At 36.9% G+C, this 22,724-nt stretch overlaps 1 protein-coding gene across 1 annotated transcript in view; it reads left to right on the top strand.

The window, feature by feature from the left end:
- The window catches only part of PAPOLA (poly(A) polymerase alpha), a gene marked incomplete at both ends in the record, with an annotated part of 45,099 nt that extends 35,382 nt beyond the window's left edge, over positions 1-9,717 (top strand). The window contains 8 exons of the mRNA XM_081999819.1: positions 160-281; positions 1,936-2,078; positions 3,385-3,485; positions 4,971-5,191; positions 5,593-5,658; positions 7,311-7,385; positions 7,582-7,650; positions 9,622-9,717. Of these exons, the coding sequence (XP_081855945.1) occupies positions 160-281; positions 1,936-2,078; positions 3,385-3,485; positions 4,971-5,191; positions 5,593-5,658; positions 7,311-7,385; positions 7,582-7,650; positions 9,622-9,717 (893 nt within the window). The remainder of the gene's footprint in view (positions 1-159; positions 282-1,935; positions 2,079-3,384; positions 3,486-4,970; positions 5,192-5,592; positions 5,659-7,310; positions 7,386-7,581; positions 7,651-9,621) is intronic.
- Positions 9,718-22,724: the final 13,007 nt, after the last annotated feature.

Here is a 22,724-nt window from a genome sequence, read left to right as displayed (position 1 = left end):
GCATAGTAGGCAGTTTACTTTTTTCTTCCAGAACGAGGAAATGCTATGCTTAGTCGTGAGGGTAATAAATGTTCTGAAATGCAAATTGTTTCTGCCTGGGCAAGTAAGTGGACTTTGCAAAATGCTTCAATATGTCTTAATGTTATTCTAATTGTGTAGTTTATAGGCAAGCAATAAACAGCAAAATGTTTGAGATGGATATGAAGATTGCTGCAAGGCATGTGAAACGTAAGCAACTTCACCAACTGCTACCTAATCACGTGCTTCAGAAAAAGAAAAAGGTAAACTTGACTAATATTTAGAGCAATAAAAACACCATTGAGAAATGATTCCTGAGCTTTTTAGATTTAGTAATCAAAGAACTCAAATCACATATTGAAAGCTTAGTTTTACCTGTATAAGCAATGTGATCTCACTTGACTATTAGCAGTATTACTAGATGCACTAAATAATTCTAGATTTCCTAGAACATTAATGACATGGATAGTATCTTCAGGTCTGGCTGAAATACCATATTTTGTTGGCCTTCTGAAATGAAACAGATTTAAAGCAGCGTAATACTAAGGTTTTAAAGCTCTCTTGCTATTTTAACATGCAGGTCACCTAAAGGAAGCATCTGTAGTAATACCAATAGAACAATTAGTCAAGCAATTCTTGCTATCTCCAGCTTTTCCCTCTTGAGTTGTTATTACTTAGACTTTCCTGTAAGTCTCCTAAATGTAAAATCGCAAGTCATCAAACAGAAGCAGAGTAGAATGTTGAACTTGTTGCTGCCTTTTATCCTAAGATGGTAGTCTGTTGTTGTAACTGAGGTTGAATACTTTTGAGGATAATTTGAAGGAAGGTATTCTTCAACCTGCAACTTGGCAGCTTCTGGTATTGTATGCTCTTTTAATTAAGAGTAAAAGACCTAAATGACAGTTTTGACATCAGAAAACTGCCCATTGCTTAGCCAGGACGATTTTCTCCCTCAATATCTAGTTTACCTGTGTGGCCATACATGAGAATGGCAGCAATTTAAAAAAAATTTTAATTAAGCTGTTACGTTGGATGTGACTTACTTTCAGTGGAGGCAGGAAGAAGGGGGTGGGATATTAAATTTAACAATTTAGTCTGTAATTTGAAATCCCTGCTTCTTTGTGTTAGCTTAATCTGAGAGCAAGACAGGTTTGCTTGTTATTGTGAATAGCTAAAGCACTGTTATATACTCTTGTTTAGGTATATCTGAATAATGTTCTCTATTACTATAGCTGTTTTATATTAGCTGCTTTTTTAAGAATAGGAAATGTTGTATTGAAACCAAGTGTAAATCTGTTCATAATACATTTCAGAGGACAATGTAAATATTAAGTAATACATCTCTTATAGTAGTACTATGTCATAGGAGGATATTCTTCTTCACTAAGTTCAAATAGGTCTCTAAATTCTTTGTATTAATTGTGGTTTTGGTGTACATCAGTATTACTTTGAAGTTAATAATGAAAGCAGTATCTATAAGCTCACGAAAATAAAGAAACGTGGAATAAAGCTGAAAATATAATCACTAAATGTAATATCAGTTTATCTTACGGTTTTGAACGTCATTGGTTCAGATGAATCTGAATTGTGAATGTGGAAATGTAAATGCTTGTAGTGACAGGATAGTGAATTATTTACATGTAAAAGGATTTGAAAATTGCCCATTCATGTTTTGCATTTAAAATACTCCTGCTTTCAATTTTTTTTCTAAAAATTACTTAAATTTAACTGCATTTAAGGCATGCATACATACTTAGTTCATGGTGGAAGCTTATCACTGTTAAATCCCTTCTTGTTTCTTTTTTTCTTCACAGATGTAACAGCTAACATTTTGCATAGCTGAACTATTACATCATTTGAATCTTTGTTGATTTTTAAGCCCTTAAGACTAATATAATTTTGTCTTGTGGATTGCAGCATTCAACAGAAGGAATCAGGTTGACAACTCTGAATGACAGCAGCCTAGACTTGTCTATGGACAGTGATAACAGCACGTCTGTGCCTTCGCCTACTAGTGCTATGAAGACGAGTCCATTGAACAGTTCTGGAAGTTCTCAGGGGTAATGAAGACTTTCAGTCTTGTTCCTGCTTTCTGTTCCTTAATTACTTGTGTTAAAAGCGTAGCAAATGCTGCATGTATGAGATACTACGGTTATCAAGGTGTGAATGTTTCAAATCGGAGCTTGCAGACATTCTTATTTCCAGTTTGAGCATTAGAGCAGGGCTAAATTTGGGAGATAAGAGGCATGGCATTGGACTTCAGATGAGGAGTTTTAAGGTTGGGTAAAGATGCTTAGAAGAAGAAGGTGATATAAAAACTTGCAGTACAAGGCTGTGAGGTAATGAGCAGGAAATTGAGGTGTGAGAGTGAGAGTTATATGTGAGTTTTGGATCAAAATGTGAGACAGAAAAGTTTAGGCTTTCTGTCTGAGAAATCAGTAGTGCTACTGCTATTACTACTGAAATCTATGCAAATTAAGCTTAGGAACATAATTTTCAAAGTGTACATATTAATGTTTATCTTAAGCTGAACTTCATGTGTTAAGTCTTTTGCTGTTTAAATGTCAATTTGCCCAAGTAAATGGGATTCTACTCTCTGTTCTTTCAAGAATCTCTTATTCATCTAGCTGATACACAGAGAAGTTAACGTCAATCTCCAATAGTTGTGCAGTATTAGGTGTATATTACAGGGTAAAAGAGTTTAGTGAACTTAACTTACTCCTTTTGACAAGTGGTCTTTTAGTTAGTCTTCCTTGGTAAATGATTTCCAATAGTTGATACCACTGACCATGCTCTTAAACCAAGTCTATGATATCTAGGATATCACACTTGCAGTGGAAACTCTTTTTAGGCACGTACTGCTTCCCTGTTTCTTGAATATGAAAAAACAATTTTTTTTGTCATGTGGAATCTCAGGTCTTTGCTGAGGAAGTCCAGACTTGAAATCATAGTTGTAATGGTGTGTGTAGATTGAAAACAAACTTTCTATTTTAGTCCTTCTACACTGGTTTTGTTCCATCCTTCTGGAAAATAGATGCTATGTTTTCCCCTGCACCTTACTGGGGCAGACATTGCCGTAATTTTTGCCTTTTTTAAATGCAGCTTCTTACTTGTCTAAAAAACTGTCTTTGGAGTGATTCAGATTGAAGATTTGAAATAGCTTCTGTTGTTCAAGTTTGATAGTACATTTCCAATGCTCATTTCTGTCTTCCTACTGTGACATAGTATTATAAGTTCCGATCCATTATGTAGGTAAAAATCCTATCAGCTAAGGTTACTGGCCATGCATATGGTGTGATGAAAGGTGGATCATACAGCACCATAGTTTTACTAACGTTGAGTATTTCGTCATTTTTCTCTTTTTAGCAGAAGCAGTCCTGCGCCAGCTGTAACAGCAGCATCTGTGACCAACATACAGGCTTCTGAAGTCACTGTGCCACAAATAAATTCCAGTGAAAGCTCAGGGGGTAAGGAAAATGACATAGCATATCGTTTCTGTTGAGTTTTGTAACGTTTATAAAGCAGTTTTTCTTCCTGTTTGAGGTCTTTACTTAACATGTGCTATAACATGTTCTCGTTGATGTACAGGTGTAACTAATCTCTTTAGGACTTGGGAAATCATGGCAGAATACTTTGTGCCGTGATGTTTGTTTATTCTTTCATTCTTAGGGTTTTATATTTGCCTTTCACAACAGCGATCGTTTTTCCAGTGACCTGATGCAGGTCTGTAGTTCAGTTGGTCAAATTAGAAAAAACTATCTAAAACTGGAGGAACAATTTTTGTTGTTTAGTTAAAGCCAAGGGATGGTTCTGTACTGTCTAATCTGTCTTCCCATGTTCCTTGTGCTTCATGAAATTGATTCTAGGAATGAAAAAGACTCAGATGTAAGCAAAACACATGCTCCCAAAAATGCTCACAAATATGTCCCACTGTGTGCTGACTTTATCCTCTATATTTTCTAAAAGAAAAAGAATACTTCACTTCATATTTAAAAAAAAAAATTAGTGAAAGAACAAAGGCATCTGGTGAAAAAGTTCACTTAGCTACTCCTCTTGTTTTGATGGAACTTTAGCTATACACAAGGAGCAAGTCAGAAATTGATGGAAAAGGGAACCAACTCTCTCAAGATGAGATCTCTCTTATTTCACTCTGACATGATGCATGACAGAGTCTTACTGTTCTCTGACTTTTATCATAAGTCACAGGTGCATTAATGTAAGTTTGTCCATGAGCACTAAATGGAGCTGAAGTGGCATGACTTTTTTTTTGGATTTGGAAGCATATCAGAAGTTGTTCATTCTTGCATTTTGGTTAATCAAAAGCAGTCATGTGATAACTATTAATGAAGAATTTTCTCAATGTAATTTTTCTCATCCTGGAGCATTTCCCTATGTGTGCTACTGTTTTGAGGTAGGCAGTTGATGAGGTAGAGCTTTGTCATATGGAGCATTTTTCAGAAGGATGTATGGAATGTCAGATCTGTATCTGATGCTCTGTGATGACTTTGTATCTGTCATTGTGTACTCTGAGCCCGAGAAATGATAAACCTTGTGTTTGAGTGACAAAGGGAGTGTTGGACTGCTCTTGGATTTGATATTAAGGCAGTCTTTGGCAACCATAATCTGAATAATCTATATTAGCACAGAGCTCTGTCAGGGCTAGTGTACCCTGCTGTTAAACAGGGTTAGTTAGACCAAGGAGAGTGTAACTGACATGGCTACCCTGGATCTGGTACAGGAATTCTGTCTCAGAATGAGCTTGAACCTAAACTGTGCTGTGTATGCACACCTGCTGTTCCAGATGTGATGCTTATATCACTAACTGTACCACTTCCTTGATGCCTACTTGATAACAGTGGTTTTGAATAGAGACCAAAAATACCAGTGACTGAACTGAAATGGTTATGTTGAAACTCATCTTGCTGAAGCTTTTATAAATTATTTATCCATAGGTACTTCAAATGAAAGCATTCCTCAAACTGCCACACAACCAGCCATTTCTCCACCACCAAAGCCTACCATCTCTAGAATTGTTTCCTCAGCATATCTGTTAAATCCATCACCAAGAACTTCAGGAAATGTTGCAACAAAAATGCCTAGCCCTGTCACAGCAGTGAAAAGGACATCTTCTCCCCATAAAGAAGAGTCTCCCAAGAAAATGAAAATTGAAGAGGTATTTGAGATTTTTGAGATCGTGCCATAGCAATGTCCAAAACTTTGCATATTCATTTCAGCTGCAGAGCACTGATTCTCATATTCCACGTTTCAAATATTTTAAGCGGGGTGTATACTTCCTACTCTGATTGCATTGCTGTTTTATGTATTCAGCTTGCATAGGTGTTAGTGGTTTTTTTATTATGCTGATATTAGTCATGTGACATGTGCTGCCTTAGCACAAACTCTAAGATTCTAAATTCATGCCTTAAAAGCAATTTTTTTGTTATACTCTAACATGTTAAGTCTTACAACTAATTCTATCTTCAAAACACTTTACAATCTTATTTTCTTGATTTTTTTTTTTTTAAAGTATGTTTTTATGACTTTTAATCGTTTCTGCGTTTGTTTGCATTTCAGCAGGATGAAATAAGTGAAGATACTAGCTGTATAGATTTGAATGAGCATGAGAAAATGGAAACTAAGGTATCTATGCCTAGACCATACAATTTAGTGTATATTAATCAGGACTCTTCCGTGTGAAAATTACTGTGTTTCCAGCTTGGAATGACTAAGAGTGCTTGTAGATACAGTATAGACTCTCCAATAAAGATATCAAAATGATATGTTATTTTTCAATGTATACGTCAATATTAATGAACTGCAGTGCATTACCCGCTGCCAGGCTAACCTGTGTCTGAGTCCATGGTCATGTAGGACAGTGATTTCTTTGCTGGTCATTCATACAGTATTATGCAAAATGAGCAAAAAAATTAATGATGGTACTTACATTTAAATTTGCTAAATCATATCAGGGTTGTGTCTATATGCCTTTCTTTGCCTGCATCCCAAACTCCATGTGTGTTACTTAGTTAAAGAACAGTTGTCCTATGAATTTCACTGGGATTTTTGCATGTTGGACTGAGAATCCCAAAGCCAGGTGCTACCTTGTTCACTTTTTAGATTAAAAATTTTTCAAATGGTGGTAAATCTTTTCTGATAGTGAAATTGTTTTATGAAGTTACAGCATACCTTTTGGGGACTTCCAGAGATTCAAGTGTGTCCCTCCAGTACCTTGTAATTTAGCATACAATTTTTCTGCTTACTGGCAAACAGAAATAGTGAGTCTGTCTCTAGCCTTATGATAGCAGCTCTTCTCTTTGGCGTATACAGTTTTTACAGGGCTCATTCTGTTGTCTTTGGAATACTCCGGAAAATATGCTGAGAAATTAAAATATCTATTAAAACGTTCAGGTGCTTTGGTTTATGGTTTCCATACCCTTAAGTGAGGAATTGTAGCTTGTTATGTGGTCACCTTCAAATCTCTTTGAACTGAAGACAGGTGAAGGCAGAAATGCATGTAAGCCCTAAATCCTAACATTGAAAATAGATTCTCTGGATAAAGATCATTTTAAAAGACATAGGTAATCCTGTTAGCTTTTATTGTCAGTTTCCTCTGAATCTATGTCCTTAATGTCCAAAGAAGGAAATGGAGGAATTAACTTCTTAAACATAAACATAGTTTTTTCTCCATTGAAATGCATGCCTTTTTGTTAGGCTATGGTTTACTAAATGGTACAATTTTAACTAACAGGCTGTCTTCATTAAAATGAGAATGTGCCACTGTCCTCCTTTAGCCATGTGGACCCACTGTTTTATTTTGAAAAGCTCTGACATTCACCTGTTCATCCAGAAAGCTGATTCAGCCCCTTAAAGTATTGGGAGAGCTTTTCTGGCAGAACGGTGAAAGGAGCGGAGAAGCAGTTGAATTTGCAACAAATTCAGTAGCTTTTCACAAGGTCTTCCTTATACTACACTTCTTGCCTTTAATGAGCTGAATGATGTGTAATGTTTTCCTGTAGGATTCTGTATAAAAGGCGTTAAGTGGTTAAACAAGTGACAACTGAGAAGTGATGTAGCTTGTGTTGATGTCAAATTCCTAATCAACAAAACATTCTCTAGTGTGGTGATTTTTGTATTATAAAAGGATGGGTATCAGTGCAGAAAGTACTGATACTTGCCTTTTTTCTTTTGCTGTATATGCACAATTTAAGGTATTCTGGTTAAAAGCTGTTTATACAGAACTCCATTATAATTGGAAGTAGTGTAACTGTGTTGGTGCTTTTGGGCTTTTTTAGGAGCAGCTTGAGACAGAAGTGAATGTTAATTCTCAAACAGAAACTCTTCAGACAACTTCTCTGCAAGCTCCTCAGGTACTGTTTTTAAAAACAACACCTCTCTGTGTATGTGCTAATCTGTGGTGAAAACATTGAAATTAAAATGAGTCCACGTGTTAAAAATAAATGTATAATTTTTAATGTAAATCCACTGTATGGAAAGCTGCTTGTTGTTACTGTCACAATTTTTGTGTTTTAGATGGTCATTGACCTTATTGAATGTGCATTGTAGCTAAACATGTATGGCTTGCCATACAAACTGACCGAAGCTGGATTCGCTCTTCTGAATTGTGCCTTCAAAGTAAGGGGCTCAGTTTATTCCTTTGTGCTTTGCACATCACAGAATAATAGTTTCTAACAAGGAAACAGATGCTTTAAATAGCTGCTGCTCAAAGATATCCTGGTAGAAGTGGAGCATGTCTGAAATGTAACTTCAGATACTGATACTTGGTATGAGAGAGAGAGAACAGTTGTAATCCTATAATTCATTAGCCAGCGGTGTTACTTCACTGCAGGTATTGTAAGTGTAAGGAGCATTGGAAAAATAGATACTAAGTTAAGAATTCTGTGGTATTCAGTTGAATTTTTGTTCCTAACATTTTAACAACATCTAGAGAACACGTCTTTGTCTTTACTAGCATTTTTAAGCTTCTCTTAGTGCTCTACTGATTAAAGTTTCACCATCGCAAAAGCATTTTATGCACTTTACTCATTTAATGATGTGTAGTAAATGTATTGATTAAAAATGGAGGTATATTGCAAAAGTATTAATGGTATTGTTTTTGTTACCAGACTATTAAAAAAAAAAACAAAAACCACCCAACACAAAATGTTGTTTTGTAACTCTGTTACAAAACAACAGTTCTTATTACCACTTTTATGAACTATGTGAGCAGTACTGAATAAAGGTACCAAAACTGGCAAAAGTCTAGATGTTACATGGGTACTCTAAATTGCTTCAGGGAAATTTTTAGGTAATTTAGTATACCAAGTTTGTTTTAGCTGTTTTTGAGGGATGATTAGTAAAGCTTTGTAGCTTTTACAAAGTGAGTAATTGTTACTTTAGCAAAGTAATCTAGAAACTGCAGAAGTATGGCCTTTTCTGTTATTTTTCAGTATTCTCGTTGGCTTTGTTTAAAACACTGCTCATGTTGCAGAAAATAGAAACATGTTAAGCTGCAGGTCAGCACCAACCTGAGTGGGCTACTGGGGGGAGGCAGGAGGTCAAAGCTATTTTGCCCTGAGTCCCTGTTGCATTGTGCTTTGCTACTGTGTCAGTCGGTGTTAACTCGATTGATTTCTTTTTAATAAAACAACAATTAAGAGCAGTCATTTTAATGGAGTTTTTCCCATGTATCAAATGTACCTTATACTAATTTTGAATGTTTATAACATAAGAAAGCATTTTCTGATAAATCATGGGAAGTAATGCATAACAACTGGGTTATTAGGATGTCAAATAATCTGCCGAAGTGAAGGAGAAATACTTAAAAATTTAAAAAAAAAGCCCAACCCTCCCAAACACAACAATAGAGGCTTGTTAGGCATGTGAGGAATTAATGAATCGTCCTGAATCTTGAGCGCATTCCTTTTCTGTGTTTTCCTTTATTTGGCTTTCGATAAAATTTTGCTGAATGGGATTTAAGTCTTTTAAGTGAGGAAAAAAGCATTCAGATTATTTTCAAGGTGAAATTCTTAACCCAGTCATAAAGCAGTGTGTTAGAGTTCATCATACGCGTTCCATGTAACTCTACACCAATATGAAAAGTTGGAAATTTGGCTGTAAACAGCTTTTAAACAGCCTGAAATATGAATGTATGAAAGACACATACTTTGCATTGGGGACAGTTTTTTATCATTTCACTGTAAAGGGCTGAATTGTTCAAAGGAACTTTTAAATAGTAAACATGTAGATCAGATAGTATATGTCGCTGATCAAGCACACTTATTATCTGGATATTATGTTTTATTATAATACAGGTCATTTGTAGGCTCAGCTTTATCTGCAGGACTTCCTAATTTCTTGCAGTTGTCGAAAAAGGAAATGCACGCTATGAAAGAGGCTCTTGTACAAATTTTCCGTAATAATGACTGTGTAGGCAACAGGAATATCTGCTTCTATATTTATAATTTCTAATTATCCTTATCTTGCTATATTCTTAAAAACTCTTGTAAAGGATTTGTTTTTGAAAGTTAGTGCCAATTACTACAATGTTTTTCTTTTGGTATTTACAAAGCTAAAATACAACCAAACTTCTTCTTTTCTTTTCAGAAAACACCCAGTACAGACCTTTCAGATATCCCTGCTCTCCCTGCAAATCCTATTCCTGTTATCAAGAATTCAATAAAATTGAGATTGAACCGGTAAAAACAACCTCAGGGGTCCATAAACAGTATCTGCCAACTCAACCTGTTGTCTTCTAATGCTAGAAAAAAAGGAGAACGGAGAGTGCAAGACTAGAACGTGATCGTAAATGGATTTAGGTATATTTTGTGCACTTCCCTTTCTGGGCTAAAATCACCACTTGATTGGAAGTCCAGGTTAGTATGTGAAGCCAGGAGTACAATTAATGTGTTAGCAACAGTTGCATTAAATATTTCGAAGGATTACTGCCTTTAAAAACATGAACACTATTTGTAGCCATATTTGACATTCTGATTGAATTTGTTTGATGCATTGTTTCAAAATTGAGATAAAACTGGCATAAGAATCCCTTAAATGCACTTTTATGTACTTTTTTTATTGGAGTATGACTAATTTTAGATCTTCAGCTGATACACTTTCGTTTTATTGAAGAATCTTCAATAGTAATAATTAATAGTAATCTTCAAATTGGATGATGTTCTATGATATACTATACACTGAAAACGAAGTGTGTAGTATATCTAGTTCAACTGCCATCAAGCAGCAGTAAGCCTTTAAAATGAAATGTCAAATCTTGAGGTTATAAGACTTATGTTGAGGAAGTAATTGGGAAGTTTTGGTATTGGTGGGACATCATTAAGACGTGGTCTACCTTTATAGGATTGTTTTAAGGTGCATACAGATCAGCAGTCAAACGGTAAATAAACTTTACTTTGAGCTAATCAAACTCCTTACTCCCTTTTTGATCCCTTTATTTCTTGGGAAAAGCTTTTGCGTTTAATGTTGGGGTTTTTTTGCAGCTTGTATGCACCAATATAGGACAACAGTTACTTATACAAAATAAAAATAAGCCAGGCCCTCATTTGAGTTCCCCCCTGCCCCTTACCTAATCATAATATCTTGTGGCCTTTAGGCACAAATTCAAAATTTTGTCCCATGACTAAAGTGTTTAAGTAAATATTGCGTGCCTGTGAATTATAACACCTGTCTTGATGGCCTTTGAATCACTTAATATAAGATGATTTTTGTACACTCCATGAAAGTCCTGTATTCATTAAAAAGCTTCAAATTTTAAATAAAGGCAAAAAGATTTTTCCCTAAGAATTTTAACCTTTTTATTTTTAGATGGCTCATCAGAAATAGTTTTACATACTGAACAACATTGAATTTTTAAAAATCATATTTCTAGTAAGCACTTGACATCTAGTAAGCTCTCTTACTCCTATTTTTTGTTCTTGTAGTCCTAACAAAAAAGATAAGTAACAACTTTTTCTTTTGAAAGAACTGAATCTCTCATGGTGAAGAACAGCAGTATTTGAGGAACATGAGGGATACCAACAGTAATACCAGATGTAGATAACAAACTTCATGTTACTATTACTTAAGTCTGAAATACGTGGGATGTCAAATCATACTTCCCATACTTTGATTAGCATGTTTTATGAACTCCCTTCTCCCATTGTGCTTCATCCTACTACATGTGCATCTTTCATGTTAAAATTAAATTACTTACACTCTTCCCCTTATCCTTCTAAATTAATTCTCCAAAGTCAGAGTGTAGCTTATCTTTTACTTAGGCTGTGCAGTAACTGAAGGGTTTGGGTTTTTTTTTCCATTTGTCTAAGATGTCTAGTATACAATATTTCTCTTTTCCTTGCCCTGTGCAGCCTGCTGTCGTCCACCCCCCAAAGAAGGTTATATTAACAATTGAAGTGTACAAGGTGTCTGTGTATTTTGTGTAGCTATGGAGTTTAGATCGAAATTGCCAGGCACAAATTTAGTCTTGTCATTTTGTTTACACATCAGAAAATCTTTTTCATTTTATTAAACGTTTCATGTAACTGCACCCAAGTTTTGCCAAGCTGGAAACTTGGAACCTTTCTGTATAGTGACTTTTTAATTCTAGTTTTCATAACCTGGAGATCAGACTGTTGCTTTCGCATGATGTACGTAGTGTCTCATGACTGGAGTTTGCTTTGTTTTATAGTATCTGTACTCCTTGTATTTTTCAAGAGCTATTTTGTAAACAGATGATGTATTTCTCCATTGAAAACACAATAAAAAACAGCACAATCCCATAGCTGTCTGATTTTTCTGAACTTACAAAGTTGATTTTACTGTCTTAATTCATACTTAGCTCTTGTATTTTTGTTTTACCAGAAACTTTACTATGTCCTAAAAGAAATAGTACATAAATGAATGTTTTCTAAATAAGAATGATGATAGAGGATACAGGATATATGCTATATCCTAGGATATATTCCTATATCCTAGATATAGGAAGTGGAAGTAACACTCAGCAGGATGTTGAGTTCTAGTCTGTTAAAGGGAAAGGTTGTGGATTGTGCAGTGGCTTGGCAGGGGCAGAGTTTACTGCCAAAAAGAGCACATTCTAAGAGCATCCCTTCCTTGTCTCCTGATTAGGAGTCCATCTCAAAATCTGCAGTTCTTAAAAGTTGAAAAAAACCTAGAAGAAATGTGTACATAAACAATTAGGGGCTATATTATTTTCTTTAAAAGTTTGAACTCCATTTTTAAAAAACTTCAGCTGTAACAGTTCTGGCATCTTACACTTGCTTTTTTTGCAAGTGACTATTTCTTACGTCAGCAGATGGCACTATTTCTCTTCTTGTTAAATAGTTTAAGCTTGCTCTGAAATAAAAGTAAAAATTACAAGTAGCTGTGCATCACTTGATTGATCTTTGGATCAGCATGAGCCCAATCCTCCAAATGCTTGATGTGAGTACCTTTAAGTAGCCTCCTTTTGACTAAAATTTCTTTAACTGCTAAAACCACTGATGATTATGGTCTTAATATTATAATTACCTTGCCTAAAACAATAAACCTTTGTGTTGTATATATTTTTCACAGCATGCAATTGCTTGTCTTTTTTCGAACAGATTCATCATCTTTATATCTTGCCCACCCTGTCTCCTTTTCATCACAGCTGATGTTATTTATGGCTTTAATTCCTCTTTTATTTTCTCCAACCAATAAAAATCTGCTAGTAGATACACAAATTTCTGTTCAGTGTTTCACAATCTACTGGCAATAGGCTGCTTTTTCTGAGTTACCTGTCGTGAACCTCCAGAGTAAGCTCATGGACTCATAAAGATCTGCAAACAAGAAGCTGAAAATTACTTTTGTAGCCAAAATAATTAACGTTAATAAGCCATGATTCTAACAGATGGCTTTAGACATACTGATTTGAATCGGACATGTGAGTTGAGAGTTCTAGCTAAAGTTGTGCTTCCCTGCTGTAGGTAATATGTGTGCATTAGTACATTTCTTTTTTCTTTTTTTTTTAAACTGCAAAATCTTTACACTTTCAGCTACAAGTATCAAATGATAGTAAATGTACCTTAATGAGAAAACCAATTTTAATCAACAATAAAAGTTAGAACTGAGTTGTTCAGCTTCTAGAATAACCAAAAATAATTCAGGATAGCGAGAACATGCTAGATATGACTAAGCTAGAATCTGCACTTAAATGCAAGAAAAACTACTGTGTTAGATACTGAGGAAGCAGAGTATGCTTATTTTCTCATAATACATACTTTTTTTTGAACTTGTGTGCATTTGTACAAAAGGCATCCTTTATAAAATTACATAAACACACTAGTCGGGTAGCTTTGCTGTGCTTAATCTGTCTCACAATGGCATCATTGGGGCTGAAGAACACTTACCAAAAATGTTGTCACCTAATGTGCAAGTCTTGATAATATACTCACAGATGTCTGTATACATGTACATTAGCAGAGTGCTTGGTAGGTTCACTTTTTTAAAAGATGCAATGTTTGTATTGAAAAAAGTCAATAAATTAGTTTAATAAATTTTGTAGAATTAAGGATCTGTTCAGTAGAAACAAAGCATCTTGGACTTGTTGATAGAGGCAAATGCAGTTTGATACTTCTACAAAGTTCAAACTAATAATTTGAAATATTTACAGTCATCAAACATCTGCCACTGTTGTCATCAGAAGAATGCAAACTTTGATATCAAACTTCAGAGGGCATTTTTTTATTATGGAAAAGATAATACAATGAACCACTGGTGGATGTCCCATCTGTTTTTGGGGTATTTAATGTTTTGTTTGTTTTTTTTTTTTTTAAATAAAGTTTAGGCATATTTGTATTGTTCTTACTAAATCCTGCAATGCTATCTTCAGGTAAGTTTTTTATTTTCTTCCTCCCACACTTAATGAATTAACCAAATCACAGTTCCTATTCAACACGTCTGTATTTTTAATGACCTCTGTATTCTACTGGAATGTTTAAAATAAGCTAAGAGTGACAATGTTGTACACACTGTATTAAACTTTTACCTCATAAACTCTAAAGATACTGAATTTAGAAAAAGTTAAATTTAACAGCATTCTAATGGTTGGAAAAAACCTGTGCCATTGTAATATGCAGATATTATCAAGCTTGTTTCTTGCAGTAAATTACTGTCTTTAAATATGAGCTAGAGTCCAGGCAAGTAACAGGAAAGGATAAAGAGGAAAATTACTATTGATGTAAGGTGATCAAAACTCCAACTTGCTGGGTAAGGAAAGCTGCATTTTTAAATTTTTTTTTTAACTTAAGAAAATAGCCAATGCATTTAAACTGCCCCATAATAACTGTGGCCCACACAGATACCGGACAGCTTACAAGTGCAAATGTCTTTTTGTCTGTCTTGCTTGCAAGCTAGCACATCTACTTCATGACTGCATTTTATGTTTATATATTTAGAAGTAAATTTTCTCAATAAGGGTATTTAAGTAAACATTCTACAGGTTTAAAATCTACACATCAATTCAAACTTTTCAGTTCACCTAAGATGATTTCTGTGACGTTTGCTTCAGTTAGGGTAATACGTTAACCTAAAGCAGATGAAATGGCTGAAGTTGAACAGAATGTTAGGTCACGTACCCGTCGTTCATCTGGCATTTCAAATGGCATTAAAGTAAAACTGGAGTGGGGCGAAGCAATCCTGTACGTTTGAGGAATAACTTCCTCCCTCCCCTGCCTCTCCCCAATTAGAAGTTTGATTCTAAGTAAAGATAACGAACAGGACACTTCTTAAAACGGCGAGTAAGAGTTTTGCGCTACAGCTGCCGCTTTGGCTTTACCGACGCCCTGCCCTGCGTGGTGTCTGAAGCTGCACGCCTTCCCGAAACCTGGCATGCGCGCTGGCCGTGCTTGCGTTCTCCGTCTGCAGTGGAGCTGTTAATAAAGAGATTGATGATAAAGTTGTCGAAAAGAGACAGTTGGACAGGACTGCTCGCCATGAGTGACAGAGGGCACGCTCTGCCTTCACAGCCAAGAACGTGGCCCCCAGCAGAGAGCTGGCCGTGCCTGGACGCTGTGCCAAGCCCGTTCAGTGCGTGGGGGGAGAGGGGAGCGAGCCTGCAGCTTACGGAGGATTTCTGTTAGATTTTTAGCTTGTGTTCTTAAAGCGAGATTTCCTTTAGGATCGTCACACGATTTTTTAAAAGCTTGATGGCCTCTCGAGAACAAATGCAGTTTCAGCAGTGATATAAAGACTAGTGTTAGATAAGTTCCGAAATTTTTGCGAATGATCTGCTTAGGACTTTTAAAATATTTCACTGTGGTCTGGTTCAATGAAGTGAAATAGAGATCTCTTGTTCTTAAAGTTAACATTCCTTGCTTTTATGGGGAATAAATGCATTATTCATGTGCTCAGTCTAAGCATTAGCTTCTGTAGGAACCTCCCTGCCAAGGTGTCATAAACTCAGTCACAGGGCTGGAATAAGAGAAGCCCAGAATGATGGATGGAAGCATGCATTGTCTCAGCCACAGTTTATCATGTGTATTTTTTTTTATCCATCGCAATGTAAGAAACAGTAAGACTGATAAAACATTTGATAGTTTAGGCCATCTGCTCACGCAATGTACTAGAATTATTAGTGATTATTCCTACTGTTTCTTATCTTCATCCAGAACAGTGTGTGGATTTGCTACACACTAATGATCACTCTGACCGCTAAATGCAAGATTTCATTTAGGAGTACTTTTTCTTTTTTCTTGTAGCATCTAAGTCCTTGGTAGCGAAGTAAAAAGATCCTTGTCAACCCTAATGAAGAACAATGACTTAAAAAGCAGTTTCGGTAGCCCACGCTTCAGTGTTTTGCTTTTGAATGTATTTACAGGAAGAAGATCGATCCTTTTGGTCTGATCACGTTTTAAGTAGTGGTATCATTTTCTGTGGATAAATTATACAAATATTATGATAGACTTTTTCCCAGGGTTATTTCCCACAGGACATTGTTTCTTAGTTTTTTGAAAAAAGGTTTTAGATTGAAATAGTAGTACTTTACCAATGAAGTAACAAATTAATTCTTTATATATTTATTCTTTCTCATTCTTAAAAAAAATAATAAAAAACTAAAAAAAAGAGCTTCTGTTCTACGAGCCTTTGACCTAGATAGGGATGCAATCTTGTTTTGTAGTAGTTGCTGTGAATAAAAAAAAAATGGAATTGATGTAGTAACATTTTTCCGGTAGTTGATATAGGCACAAGGAATTTCTTCTCAACTTTTAAATTTTGCATCTTGACTGAGGCTACTTTAAAAAAAAAAAAAAATTTCAAAGTTTGTTTTATGAAAATGTACGTTTAATTCTGGACAATCTCAAGTCTGTAGATTAACTAATTGGGATTGTAGTTACCTAACAAGATTTTTTTAAAATATAAGGATATAAGCTAACTCACTCTTGCATTTATGTTTATTTTGAAGGTTTAGGAATTGGTTCATAGTCTCAGTAGTGTTGCTCTGAATAGGACCTGTATTGCCAGAAGCACACCAGATGTTCTGTCTTTGCAGATAAAGTCAAAATGGCAAGTTTGATCTAGTATCATTAGGCCTTTTTTTTTTTTTTTCTTAAAGAATACTTTTCCTTTTGATTTTACTATAGGCTTTACTTTAAAAATGCGTGGAAGTCACACTTTGAGTTGTTGCAGTCACTGTAGAGAGTTGGTTTTCCTTTCTGGCCCATTAGCTTTTCAAAGCTAATCTGAACATTTGTTATGAAAGTAGGCTTCTAGTTTTGTTTAAAATAGAGATATCTTCACTGTTTGTTACTATTTAATGTTCTAGTGTGTTACATTTTTAGATTACCTCAAAATACTGATTTTTATTTTCAGCACTCACTGTTATGTGTCAAACTGAACCAGCATGCCTTACCTGACAACAGACAAAAATTTTCAGAGAATGGTGGGAATGAATTGTCCATTTCTGAGCATTCCACCAGTGCCACACGGTGCTGCCTTCTTCAGCTGTAACAGCTCATTTTGGTGCTATAGGATGTTTCCTGTTAGGAAACAGTCCTAGTGGTTTAGTTTCTTCAAAACGAAAGGGGTCATAGTCAAGTTATTTCAAAGATGCTTTAATGTGGCTGTATGAGGAGAAAAAATATATAATGTGCAAGCAAACAAACCCCAACTATAACTTGTCACTATGATGTGAAGCAGTTTGCTAAAAAGACTGGCTCACAGCAAAGCCAAACCTAAATTCTAATCCTGACTTGTGTATACGTGACCTTGGCAGGGCTATTGACTCTGCTTCAACCTTCCTGTATATGAAATCAGATTAGTGATTATCAAACATTTCACAAATACTGGCTGTTAACATTTGGGAATGTCTTGGAATTTTCATGTAGAAGATGCATTAAAATTATTCCATGAGATTTTACTGTAAGCATGAATCACACACCACTTGAAACTCATACTGGTTTTCCAATCTCTGTTTTGTATCAGATAGATCATCTTTATATCCTGCTGTAAATTAGGTCTAAGGGTATCGTATAAAAGAGGAAGAGTTCCTGTACATGCTACTGGAACAGTCTTTCAGTAGAGGAAGTCAACAAAATTGGGCAACTTGACACTGTTCTTATTTGTAGACATAGTGCATCCTATTTCCACCCCCACTTCTTTTTTTTTTTTTTAGATTATATATAAACACGTAGACCTGCATGTGGTGGTTTTTCCCCAGAAAAAATACAGAGAGATTTAAATCCTAAAATCTATACCTGTTTGCTATTCTGATTATCAGCTGTTTAATCCTGTCTTCTTTCCATTTTTGCTTATGTATGGTATGCAAGCTTTGTCGCTCACCAATATTTTGGTACAATGCATATTACATATAGCATATCTGAAAATATATTTTGGCTACACCACTTTTCAGCTTCTGATGATACAAACTAAGGATGTAGGTCTGTGGTCTATCTCACCCTGTATACAAAAAAGGTGAAGGTGGTGAGGATGTCGTTGGAAGACTGGCTTCTCTTTTGTTTACAACATATGAATTTTTCTTCTGAACACCTTCCAATTTTCTCTAGTTTACTCCCAGCACTCTTCTAAGTAGTCCTGTTATTTTAGAAGTTGTCCTACTTTCTTCTACCTGGAAGACTGAACTGAGGCAGCAAAAAATAAACCTAATTGGGAGTTACATTAATGTCTGCTGCACTGAACACTTGCCAAGAATGCTTTGATTACTATCTTTTACCTCTTGTTATCCAAGTCTGTATCTCAAAGGCCCCTCAAAGTATCTAAAGGTTAGCCTCCTATCTTCTGCTTTAGCTGTACTTTTTCTCGGACAGGATGAACATGTTCAGTGCTTTCCCTTGCCATAGAAGCACACTTAAAACTTTTGTTTCTGCGAGGTAGATTGCAATTGAAAAGCATGAATACAAAAGGTATGCTGGGCTTTGGGGTGGGCAGGGGTGATATGCCGTGGTAACAAGCAAATCCATCTTCAGCTGGCCTGGTCCTTCCTGAAGTGCAGCAGGACCTGAAAAGTGAAGCTGTGTTGCAGTATCTTGGGTTGCTTCTGTGAGCAATGGTAAGGCAAGACGACTCCTTGTCAGGTTGAGAGGAGAATAATGAGACCAGTGTCTTCTGGTGGGGATCCAGTCAGCCAAGGAATAGCGTTTACTTTGGATCTTGGAGTTATTTGTAATTCCTTAGGGAAGAGGTTAATAGCAGTGACCTAGACACTATAGCATTAGGGTCCTTGGGGAGAGGGGAGTTTCTTATTTATTTGGGCACTGGTTATGTGCTTGCAGACATTAAATTCATGCTCTTCCTCATAAAACAGTCAAGGGAAGGTGCTTCCCAGTGTCCGTTGATCAAAAAACTACAGTATATAAAAATGTTAAATCAAACTGTATGTATGTACCGCTAACTGCTGCTGGGAATTTTTCTACAGAGTGCAGAACCACTCTGGAGGGAGGATGACTTTTGTGTTGGGGTTGAAATATAATATATGTCTTCTCAAGATTTCTTTTACAGCTTATTAGCTGCTTTCAGATCTTCAAATTGTGGAGACTGTTTCTGTACACAGTGGAACATGCATGAGACTTTATTTAAACAGCCATGTATATGTCCACTGATAAACTAGAAACTGAAATACGGACAATCCTGATGGGAGAAGCCATTTGTCCAGTTGACTCTCTTGGCATTTTTTTTTCTCTTTGACTTCATAGTATTTTGGACGTTTATATAAGCACCTTTTACCCGATGATCTCAAAGCTTTTTGCCAACATTAATTAAGCCTCTTGATGCCCCTGTGAGCTAAATAAATACAATAGGTGGGGTTTAGATGGGTAAATGAAGATACAGAGTAGTTGTCTTGCCCAAGGTTGCCTAGTAATTTAGCAGTGGAGCTAAGAGGTAGAAAACTAGCTATCTGACTTTCTAATCGCAAGGTTTAAATCAGATTCTCCTAGATAACTGCAAATGACAACAGTCTTTCACACTGGGAAAGACAGATACAGCAAAAAATTGCAGTGCATATTCTGACAATGACCAGGGCTTTTCGACAGTTCTGAAGTGTCCTTGCAAAAGAAGCAATTACCTGCTTCGTGCAACGAGCCCAGTGAAAGAATTAATTTAAAAAGTCACAACTCAAAACTGTAGTTCTGTTTATTTAATATTTCCTATTTTTACCTAATGTCTCTTAAGATGTATGTCCTGGTATGGAATAAGGGATATGCAATAAGGAATACTGTCCTGGTTTCAGCCAGGATAGAGTTGATTTTCTTCACAGAAGCTAGCGTGAGGCTGTGTTTTGGATTTGGGATGAGAAACTGTTGATAACGCACTGATGTTTTGAGTTGTTGCTAAGTAGTCAAGGACAGTCCAGCTTCTCGTGCTGGCCTGCTAGCAAGAAGGCTGAGGGTGCCCGGGGAGCTGGGAGGGGACACAGCCAGGACAGCTGACCCAGACTGGCCAAAGAGATATTCCCTACCATACGACGTCATGCCCAGTACATAAACTGGAGTTGGCCGGGGGGCGGAAATCGCTGCTCGGGGACGGGCTGTCAATCACCGGGTGGTGAGCAATTGCTGCACTGGGTGTCACTTGTTCTTGTACATTCCTTTGTTGGTATTATTATTGTTGTTATCGTTGTTTCCTTCTCTCTTGCTGTCCTATTAAACTGCTTTATCTCAACCCATGAGTTTTTTCCCACTGGGGGAGGGGAGAGTGAGCAAGCGGCTGCGTGGTGCTTAGCTGCCAGCTGGGGCTAAACCATGACTGTGTAAACCATGTCTCTTCATGGTTTACTTCTCTGTATCCAAGGCTATGCAATAATTTAAAAATACTCCATATCAGAATTATGGAATAGGGATAAGGAAATAAAGAAAAATGGAGAGACATCTCAGAGTACGTTAAGCTCCGTAATTGTGATACGGTATTTTTTCTCGTCAGAACTTTATTGGATCTACCTTGTCATCTGAATAAAGAAGGCATATACCTACTTCTGCTGCTAGGTTGAAAAACTGAGAAATCTGGCTTGCTGTTTACAGTATGCAAAGAGTGCGTATCTATAAAATGGCACATCATGTGAGAGCATTACCTTCATGCAGGACATTGGTCTTGCCTTAAGAAAAGGAGGATGATTTTATTTCTCCTAGTTCTTTTAGTGCATGAAATGTTTTGGAGTCCTTTTAGGATGTGACAGTGTCAAACTCATTGCCTCTGGTGTTGATTCTTTCTGCTACTATTAAAGTAGTTAATGCTGCTAGTTAGTTCAATGACAATTGATCAATAAATTGTTGCTTTCTGCATCAAGTACCTTTACTAGACTAAGAACTAGTTAACTGAGTTGCTAAACTCACATCTTGCAATGCAAACTGCATCTTTCAGAGGGAGATCTCCAAGAGGTCACAAATTAACTTCTGTGGGAAGACATATATTTCATGTGCAGCATACTGGTCCAGAAACAAACACCTCTAATTGTTCTGATACTTGACGGAGGTAGCAAAACATTTTGTGGCAAGCGTTTTGTTGGCTGCTGCAGGGAGTTGGGAAACAAGGGTAAACGTGTGAACACAGCTCAGTTTAACAACTGTTTTGTTTTCCAGTTGATGATTCTCTTGCTTTTTGGTTCTGCCTATTCCCGATGCAGGAATAAGGACATAGCTTGAGTGCCCAAATAAATAAGGACATAGCTTGAGTCAGCGAAATGGAAGAAAGATTATTACTTTTTTGAAGAACTGATCACAAATACAGTTTGATCTTCATATATTACAATATATGTTCTTGAAGGTTTGGTTAGGAGATTTGATGTAATATTTTACACATGCTATTATATCAATATACTTTTCATTTGGCAAAATATGTAGGTTGATACCCAGTGAAATACAGCCATTTCCAGCCTGGCAATCAGATGGTACATGGAATGCAGCGCAGTAATGATGGAAAGCTATCAGCTCAATAACATCCTGATCACAGGCAGATTTGACCTTACAGTGCCTTGCTTACCTCAGAAGTGCACACTGAGATGACTGTGGTGCCCTTATTTAGTCAGGGAGAAGAATTAATCCAAATCAGACCAAGGGAGCACATTGCAGGAACAACATTGCAGAGTTTAGAAAAGTTGAATAAATTTAATGTAGGAAGTTTGTAATACTTTTTTGATCAACTCCAGTTCATAAGCTAAAGCTGAATTTCTAATTTTTTTAATATGCCCACATAATATATATCAGTATAATTTTAAAAATTCCTATTTGAAGTTCTAAGTATCTGCACTAACGTCTCCGAAATAAATCTAATATTTGTTGTTCACGTCTCATTTTAGAAACATGTTTTTCTTCAGGACATGTTTAACCATCTCTACATGAGGGAAAGGCTGTGGACGTTGTCTACCTGGGCTTTAGTAAAGCCTTTGACAGCGTCTCCCACAGCATTCTCCTGGAGAAACTGGCAGCTCGTGGCTTAGACAGGTTTACTCTTCGCTGGGTAAAGAACTGGCTGGATGGCCGAGCCCAGAGAGTTGTGGTGAACGGCGTTAAATCCAGCTGGCGGCCGGTCACAAGCGGTGTTCCCCAGGGCTTGGTTCTGGGGCCAGTCTTGTTCAATATCTTTATTGACGACCTGGATGAGGGGATCGAGTGCTCCCTCAGTAAGTTTGCAGATGACACCAAGCTGGGTGGGAGTGTTGATCTGCTGGAGGGTAGGAGGGCTCTGCAGAGGGATCTGGACAGGCTGGATCAATGGGCAGAGGTCAACTGTATGAGGTTTAATAAGGCCAAGGGCCGGGTCCTGCACTTGGGTCATAACAACCCCATGCAATGCTACAGGCTTGGGGAGGAGTGGCTGGAGAGCTGCCGGCAGAAAAGGACCTGGGGGTGCTGGTTGACAGCTGGCTGAACATGAGCCGGCAGTGTGCCCAGGTGGCCAAGAAGGCCAACAGCGTCCTGGCCTGTATCAGCAGTAGTGTGGCCAGCAGGAGCAGGGAAGTGATGGTGCCCCTGTACCCGGCACTGGTGAGGCCGCACCTCGAATCCTGTGTTCAGTTTTGGGCCCCTCACTATAAGAAGGACATTGAGGTTCTTGAGCGTGTCCAGAGAAGGGCAACAAAACTGGTGAGGGGTCTGGAGCATAAGTCTTCTGAGGAGCGGCTGAGGGAACTGGGGTTGTTTAGTCTGGAGAAGAGGAGGCTGAGGGGAGACCTTATCGCTCTCTACAACTACCTGGAAGGGGGTTGTGGTGAGGTGGGTGTTGGT

Source organism: Phaethon aethereus, assembly GCF_964289735.1.
Source record: "Phaethon aethereus genome assembly, chromosome: 5".
NCBI classification, from domain to species: domain Eukaryota; kingdom Metazoa; phylum Chordata; class Aves; order Phaethontiformes; family Phaethontidae; genus Phaethon; species Phaethon aethereus.
The sequence above is the reverse complement of the archived record's forward strand: the minus strand, read 5'-3'. Positions and strand labels throughout refer to the sequence as shown.